Here is an 8,139-nt window from a genome sequence, read left to right on the forward strand (position 1 = left end):
ATGGTATAAGCCAGGGCGAGATATGACCATGTGGCTTGGGGTCTGTGGCTACTTGTTCCCAGCACGTACGCACTTGGAGGTGCTGAGAACTAGCCCCCCTCGCCCACTTTTCCCCACCTCATAACCAGTATGATTTTGTTTTTGCCCCCAGAAGGTGCCTGTGAGTCACTCCACCCATGGAAACCACCCTGCTCTAACCTCAGGCAAGGCAGAGTGGGCAACAGTCTCTCATTCCTTCCTAGCTCTCAACAGTACTAGCTTGCTCAAACCTGGTGCAGGGCTGGGATGTCGGTATGGACAGGAAGTGGGCACTAGCTGTGAACACCTCCCCCCACCACCCAGGGAGGAGGGGACAGTCACATGTACTGAGAATGAGTGACGATCCAGCCTGATTCTGAACACTGCCCCCCATCTTCATGTCCCTTCTCCCAGGACGTGGTGACTTTCCACAGGTTTGGATGAGGAGTTGAGACAGGAAGAGGCCACTCAAGCCCAGGCCACGCTCACCAACTGACAGCTCCTTGCATCTTATACACTCAGAGCAGAAGCAGAGAATGGTCAGCCTGCTGGTCTGCACCAGAGTCCCACACCCCAACACCTCTGCCTGGCAGATGAAGCCCTGGCCTTCACAGCTGACTTCCTGAAGGCTGTCACAGGCCGGATGACGAGGTGACAACAGGGTAGGTGCTGTGGAGACCTGTGACCACAGTCTGGGGGCAGGGCAGGAAGCAGTAGTGATGTGACAGTGACTAGGGTGGGCCTGCCTGGGGACCGCAGCACCATTTCAAAGGCGTCCATCGGGAGCGCGGGTGTCCCCTGTACTGCAGCATCTCTGTGGGACTTCAGGTACGGGACGGGAGAGGAAGGGTGGGAAACAGGGAGGCTGGGATACTCTGGGAAAGAGAATTGGGAGGCAGAGCCTGAAGGAACCAGAAGTGCTAGGACCATAAAACATGAGCCCTGGGTCTCCGAATGCCTTCAGGTCCGTCACAAACTCCTTCATCGGCCTCGTGCCCACTCTAGGGCTCGTGTGTAAATGAAGACTGTCCACAGTGTCAAAGGCTATTTCAAGTCCTGGCAATTAGAGTCTTTTTTTTAAGATTTACTTATTTATTATGTATACAATATTCTGCCTGCATGTATGTCTGCACACCAGAAGAAGGCACCAGATCTGATGACAGATGGTCATGAGCCACCATGTGATGGCTGGGAATTGAACTCAGGACCTCTGGAAGAGCAGCCAGTGCTCTTAACCGCTGAGCCATCTCTCCAGCCCCCAGTTAGAGTCTTTATAAGATGGAAATGGGCCTCCTGGTGTGGGGTACACCTATGATTCTACCATCGGGAAGGCAGCAAGATCCTGATGCAAAAGATGCAAGAAAGGGGAAGGAAGGAGATGGGAAGAAAAGGGGAGGGGAAGGGAGGGAAAAAGGAAGGGAAAAGGAAAGAGGGAAGGGAAGAGGGAAGGGAAGAGGGAAGAGGGAAGAGGGAAGAGGGAAGGGAAGGGAAGGGAAGGGAAGGGAAGGGAAGGGAAGGGAAGGGAAGGGAAGGGAAGGGAAGGGAAGGGAAGGGAAAGAAGGGAAAGGAAGGGAAGGAAGATACAAAATCCTGTAGACAGACTACCTAACAATACACAATACAATGAGTTCCAGAAGGGAACTGATGAACATGGATCAGTGTCAGGAGCATTCTGGTCACCTAAGCAGGATGACCAGAAAGCTTGACAGGATTCCCTCTTGCCTGTCTGTCTCTCAGCCCCACATGTCACCTGAACTCCGCCTCCAAGTCACTGCTTTGAGTAGGGCATGAAAGCCTGCAGCTAGGTGTGAGAGACACTTCTACGCCCACTCCCTGGCCTAAGACCCTGCTGCGCATGGCAGACGGTGGAGGAAAACGATCTCTGAGGGCCCTGGAAGGAGACAGAGTAACAGGTCTAACACTGTGACTTCACAAGTGTAATTTTGCTCCTGAGCAGCGTCTCAGATCCTAGGACCATCAGAAACACATTTTCCAAAGGTCACCACCCACGGGCTAAGAACCGTTGAAGTGGAGGACCGGAGCTAGACTGGGAAACAAAAATGGGCCCCTAACCCATCTCAAAGCAAGGAAGAACCTTCTAGTTGATTGTTGATCAACAATCCAGGTGATTGTTGCCCAGCAGTTGGCAACAAATAGGTGCCTGTCCCTCCCATTAGTCCAAGTACAAAGAACTTGGTGGGGAATGTCAAGACAGGAAACCTGAGCAGGGGCAGGCACACGAGAGCCAAGGGCACAGACACAGGGCAGCCGTAGTTCACTGTAGCACTGGAGCTAGTGCCCTTCCAGGAGGCTCCCAGCAGCCAAATGGGAAGTACAGGGAGGGGAAGGGAGCACACTGCAGGGAGAGACAGAAGTGCTGCAATTAGAAACACAGAGAGAAAGGATTAGCTAGGAGCCCTGCCTGGGCTCACAGGCTTAGGATCCTAGCTCCTCTAGAGCATCAGACATTCAAGGTGAGTCTGGGCTACAGAGGGACTTCAAAGTCACCCTGAGCAGCTTGTCTCAAAAATAAATAAATGAAGAGGTAAAGTGTGGCTCAGAGGCAGAGCACTTGCCTACCGTGCATGAGGCTCTGGGGTCCATCCCCGAGAGAGGGGAGGGGAATCGGGTAGGAAAAGGTACCATGTTGTGGGTAGAAAATGACACTTCTCTAAAGCCTAAACCTATTATAGATGCTTTGTCCCTTCTTACAGTGAGAGCCATCTCCCCACACCCTGTCCATTGCCCAAGGGTCAGAGTCATCAATCTTGATTCCTACTAGGTCTGAGATAGTAAAATCTCAGCATGGGGCTCCTCCTGGCTGTGTGACTCTGGGCTATATGTCTAACCTTTCTGGGCCTCTCTGCACAATGGACCAGGCCTGTGAGAGGCAGCCAGCTCTGCCATGCAATAACTAAAGAGTTATTTCAGTCTCTCTCTCTGACAATCCCTAGTGGTGTGTGAGGTCAGCATCCTTCATCCCTGTTTCCACAGCTTTCCAGAGCTCACGGCAACTGTACCCACAGCTCCATGGCCACACACTTGTTCCTCCTGAGCCTTTTCCTGCTGCTGCCACCACCTATCCCCGCTCCCTGCTACACTGCCCCTCGGTCCGAATGCAAGGAGAAGCGCAAGTTCGTGCCAGGTGCATGGTTGGCTGGGGAAGGTGTGGACGTGACCACCCTCCGCCGCTCCGGCTCCTTCCCAGTGAACACAATGAATTTCCTGAGGCCTGACCGCACTTGCACCCTCTGTAAAAATGCCCTGCAAAAGGATGCTATACAACGCCTGCCTCTGGCCATTGCCCACTGGCGGCCTCACAGCTCAGGCTGCCAGCGAAAAGTGGCCACAGCCAAAGTCAGCTCGACGGAGGGTGTGGCCCGGGATGCAGCTGCTAACATCAATAATGACTGGCGTGTGGGGCTGGATGTGAACCCCAAGCCCGAGGCAAGCATGCGCGTGTCCATGGCTGGCTCCCACTCCCAGGTAGCCAACTTTGCAACCGAGAAGACCCATCAGGACCAGTACAGCTTCAATTCTGACACAGTGGAGTGTCACCTGTACAGGTAAGAGCTGGGGCGGTGCGCAGCGGGAGAGAGGAGCCAGGAGAGTAGTGGGGAACCCTTCAGGGGTCCTGGAGCTCTGAAACAGCAGGAGAGTCTACAGACGGCCTCACAGAAGGACACCAAATCCTGACTGTTCTAGACCAGTGGTTCTCAACCTTCCTGATGCTGTGACCCTTTAACACGGTTCCTTACGTTGTGCTGACCCCAACCATAAAATTATTTAGTTGCTACTTCATAACTGTAATTTGCTATTGTTATGAATCGTGCTGTAAATATCTGCTCTGTGACACACCCCCTGTGGGGCCGTGACCCACCCCCCCAAGTTTAGAACCACTGCTCCAGATTCATTTCTGTTGCTGCGATAAAATGCCCTGACCATGGAGCAGCTAAAAAGAGAGGGCTGTTTTAGCCCCACTTCCAGGTCAACGTCCTTTATCACACGATGTCAAGGCGGCAGGAACTTGGAGCAGCTCGTCACGTCATACCCACAGTCAAGAGCAGAGAGAAATGCATGCATTCATGCTTAGTACCTTCCTCTATCCGTATACAGTCCAGGGCCCAAAAACAGGAATCGGCGCTCCCTACTTTCAAGCTGGGTCTTCTTCCCACATCCGTTGAGCAGTCCAGACAATCCCCTACAGGCATGACCACAGGCCAGCCTGATCTAGAGAGTCCCTCAGATGATTCTATGTTGTGCCAAGCCAACAAAACTAGCCATGGCACTAGTCCTTCGATTACAGATCCTATAGCCCTGCCTGCCTATCTATCTATCTATCTATCTATCTATCTATCTATCTATCTATCTATGTATCATCTGTGTATGTATGTATGTAAGTATGTATGTATGCATGTATCTATCTATCATCTATGTATGTATGTATGTATGTATGTATGTATGTATCTATCTATCTATCTACCCATCCATCCATCCATCCATCCATCCATCCATGAAAGACCTCCTCTATTTATGAGCACCCACATCTGGAAAAAAACTGGATGGAAGCAAGACTGTTCCTGAGCCCTAGCTTGGTGACATTTAGGTACAGGCAGGGAGCACCTAAGCCCTCTCTTCCAGGCATTGTCAACCTCCCATGGGGTCCTTCCTGGGTAGGGACAGAGACAGGAAACCTGGCTGTGTCCTTCCTCTTCACTGCATGGATACACAGTGACTGAAGATCAGAATGCAGAGCTAAGCTTTATGTGTTAGATCATAAACAAAATATCACCACAGTGGGGTAGAGGGGTAACGTGTCTCAGTGGGTAAACCTTGTTGCTAAGCCTGCCAACCTGAGTTAAGTCCCCAGAACCCACACAGTAGAAACAGAGAAAAGACACTCTCACAGGGTGTTTCCCAATCTCCACACGCTTGCTGTGACACACAGAAGCACAAACTAAATAGTACATAAATAAATGAAATAGAAATAGTTTTTAAAAGCCTGAGATACCAGTGCAGAAGACATGGAGTCACTGTGTATCCATAGAGGTCGGAGTGGTGGCACATACTTTAAATCCCAACACTCAGGAGGCAGAGGCAGAGGCAGACAGATCTCTGTGAGTTCAAGGCCACCCTGGGCTACAGGAGATTGATTCAGTCTAAAAGAGAAACAGAGCCAGGTGGTGACAGCTCACACCTTTAATCCCAGCACTCGGGAGGCAGAGGCTGGCAGATCTCTGAGTTCAAGGCCAGCATGGTCTACAAGAGCTAGTTCCAGGACAGGCTCTTAAAAACTACAGCAAAATCCTGTCTCGAAAAACAAAACAAGAGAGAGAGAGAGAGAGAGAGAGAGAGAGAGAGAGAGAGAGAGAGAGAGAGAGAGAGAAACAGAGCCAGGTGGTGATGGCTCGCACCTTTAATCCCAGCACTTGGGAGTCACACTCCCAACACTGGAGAGGTAGAGGCAGGAGCGATATGGCTGGGCAGAGAGAGGAATCTAAGGCGGAAGAGACAGGCGCTCACAGCATGCAGTCTGAGGATTCCCGGAGACAGGATCTGCTCACTTTGATCTGAGGATTTGGTAGTGGTAAAAAGTCTCTCTAGTGGCTGACTCCTTTACTTCTCTGATCTTTCAGCATTTACCCCAATATCTGACTCTGGGTTTTTAGTATTAAGACAAATTACACTTTGCACAACATCCCACGTATACACGCTTTATATTTTTATATGGCATATATTAATTTTCAATAACAATGGGTTTCACTACATGTATATATTTTAATGACATTCTTCCTTATCCCAGCTCCTGCTAACCCTTTCCTTTTCCCAACTAGCCCCATGTAGCCCCATTCTACTTTCATATCTCTGTGTATGTATGGGGGAGGGGTCCTGAAGGTTGAATCGAGTCAGGGGAATGCCACCCACTAGACTCCTTTAACGCTCTGCTCTCCCCACAGTTTTCGCCTCGTCCAAAAACCCCCACTACACCTCGATTTCAGAAGGGCACTCAGGAGGCTTCCCCCCAACTTCAACACCTCTACGAAGGATGCTTATGACAGACTCATCTCGTCCTACGGCACCCACTTTATTACGGCTATGAACCTAGGTGGCCGTGTCTCGGTCCTCACAGCCCTGCGCACATGTCAGCTGGCCCTGGAAGGGCTCACCGCTGACGAGGTAGGCGACTGCCTGAACGTGGAGGCCCAGGTCAGCATCGGCGCCCAAGCCAGTGCCTCCAGTGAGTACAAAGCCTGTGAGGAGAAGAAGAAACAGCACAAGATGACCACCTCTTTCCACCAGGCTTACCGAGAGCGTCAAGTCGACGTGGTCGGCGGCCACCTCGGTTCCACGCAAGACCTGCTCTTCGGGAACCAGGCTACCCCCGAGCAGTTCTCAACCTGGATAACCTCTCTGGTCAGCAGCCCTGGGCTGGTGGATTACAGCCTGGAGTCCCTGCACGTGCTGGTGGAAGATGTGGACCCGAGGCGGGAGGCACTGAGACAGGCTATCAGCCATTATGTGGTAGGCAGGGCTCGTTGGCAGAACTGTAACCAACCCTGTAGGGTAGGCCGGCATAAGAACACACGGGACTCATGCCAATGCACATGCCACGATTCGAAGGTCACCAACCAGGACTGCTGTCCACGCCAGAGGGGCTTGGCCCACCTGCTGGTGACCAATTTCCAGGCAAAGCATCTGTGGGGAGACTACGTTACAGCCTCTGATGCCTATGTGAAGGTCTTCTTTGGTGGCCAGGAGCTGAGGACCAGCACAGTGTGGAACAATAACCACCCCAAGTGGACTGACAAGCTGAACTTTGGGAATGTGCTCCTGGCCACAGGCGGACCCCTGAGGGTGCAGGTCTGGGATGCTGACAATGGTTGGGATGATGACCTTCTCGGTTCTTGTGACAGGTCTCCCAAGGCTGGTACCCATGAGGCGACCTGTAACCTGAACCATGGCAGTATTACATTCCACTATGAAGTCAAGTGTTTAACCCACCTGACTGGAGAGACCTGCCTGGAGTATGCCCCCGTGAGCTACCTAGGAGATCCTCCAGGAAACCGCAGTGGGGCTGTGTGGTAAAAAAAAGCATGCCTTGTGAGCCGGGCATTGTGGCACAGGACTTTAATCCCAGCCCTTGGGAGGCATAGATATACTTAGGAAGACCCTGTCTCACACACACACACACACACAAAAACAAATAGCAAAATAGCACACCCTGAAGTGCTCAACTGAGTTTGACCAGGGGGGTTCACAATGGCTTAATATTCAATAGAGACTGAGACTTGAACCAGAGCTTCCCTGACCCTCACTGTCCACACTGCCTCAGTCTCCGATGTCACCAAGCCTGACAGCTACTGTTGGTGCACAGCACAAACACTGGCCAGGAACCCAGCAGACAGCCAGAAGGCTGACTCCACCGAACTTTAAGGCCCTCCCTCCTTAACACAGCAAGATCGTTTGTTTGAGACGACCTCTGTGCCCCAATTCCTGTGTGCCCCGATTCCTGTGTGCCTTTTGTCCCTCATTCTGATCCTGACAAATCAAGGCCTGTGACACCGAGTATATAGCTTGATAGAGGGCCAATAAATATGATCTGATGGTAAGCATGCTGGTGGCATGGTGGCAGAGCAGTCAGTGTTCCTGATCACGAGTCATCTCTCCAGTCCCCTCTTCTCACTTTTTAAAGTAGTAACCAGGAGTCCCAGCCTGGCAGACTATAAGACAAAGTGTTTGTGTGTGTGTGTGTGTGTGTGTGTGTGTGTGTGTGTGTACACGCGCAGGCTGTCACCAGCCCAGGGTTGCCCATCAGAAACCTCAGCTTCCAAGAGAATCCATCTGCACAGGTCTGTAAGTTATCCCTTACTTCACACCATGGGGGAAGGAGTGGTTCTTAACAGGGTGGTCCGAGAGTCTCCTAAGTTCAACCTGCTCAGCTGGCATGTCAGGATCTGATATCAAGCAATGTCCTCTTTGATTCACGTGCTTGGGACATAAGCCATGGAGTGCAGGCAAGCTTTGTGGCAGCCTGGGTGCTATGGCAGGACTTGGCGATGCCTGGCTGTTCGTAATCTCAGAGGCTTGGACAAACCACACAGACCCCCAACAAAATTAACT

At 51.7% G+C, this 8,139-nt stretch overlaps 1 protein-coding gene across 1 annotated transcript; it reads left to right on the plus strand.

Annotated features, from left to right (window-relative positions):
• Positions 1-727: 727 nt before the first annotated feature.
• Prf1 (perforin 1) lies at positions 728-7,628 on the plus strand. The gene is made up of 3 exons (XM_038343096.1): positions 728-846; positions 3,013-3,584; positions 5,976-7,628. The coding sequence occupies exons 2-3, from the start codon at positions 3,049-3,051 to the stop codon at positions 7,102-7,104; spliced, it is 1,665 nt and encodes a 554-aa protein (XP_038199024.1). The 5' UTR covers positions 728-846; positions 3,013-3,048; the 3' UTR covers positions 7,105-7,628.
• Positions 7,629-8,139: the final 511 nt, after the last annotated feature.

This window comes from Arvicola amphibius, chromosome 9 (genome assembly GCF_903992535.2).
Source record: "Arvicola amphibius chromosome 9, mArvAmp1.2, whole genome shotgun sequence".
Lineage (NCBI taxonomy): Eukaryota > Metazoa > Chordata > Mammalia > Rodentia > Cricetidae > Arvicola > Arvicola amphibius.

Bases quoted from the DNA above. Each gene is read 5' to 3' on its own strand.
- Prf1 (XM_038343096.1), top strand. From the start codon at position 3,049: ATGGCCACACACTTGTTCCTCCTGAGCCTTTTCCTGCTGCTGCCACCA. The intron at 3,585-5,975 runs GTAAGAGCTGGG...CTCTCCCCACAG, and splicing joins GTGGAGTGTCACCTGTACAG to TTTTCGCCTCGTCCAAAAAC.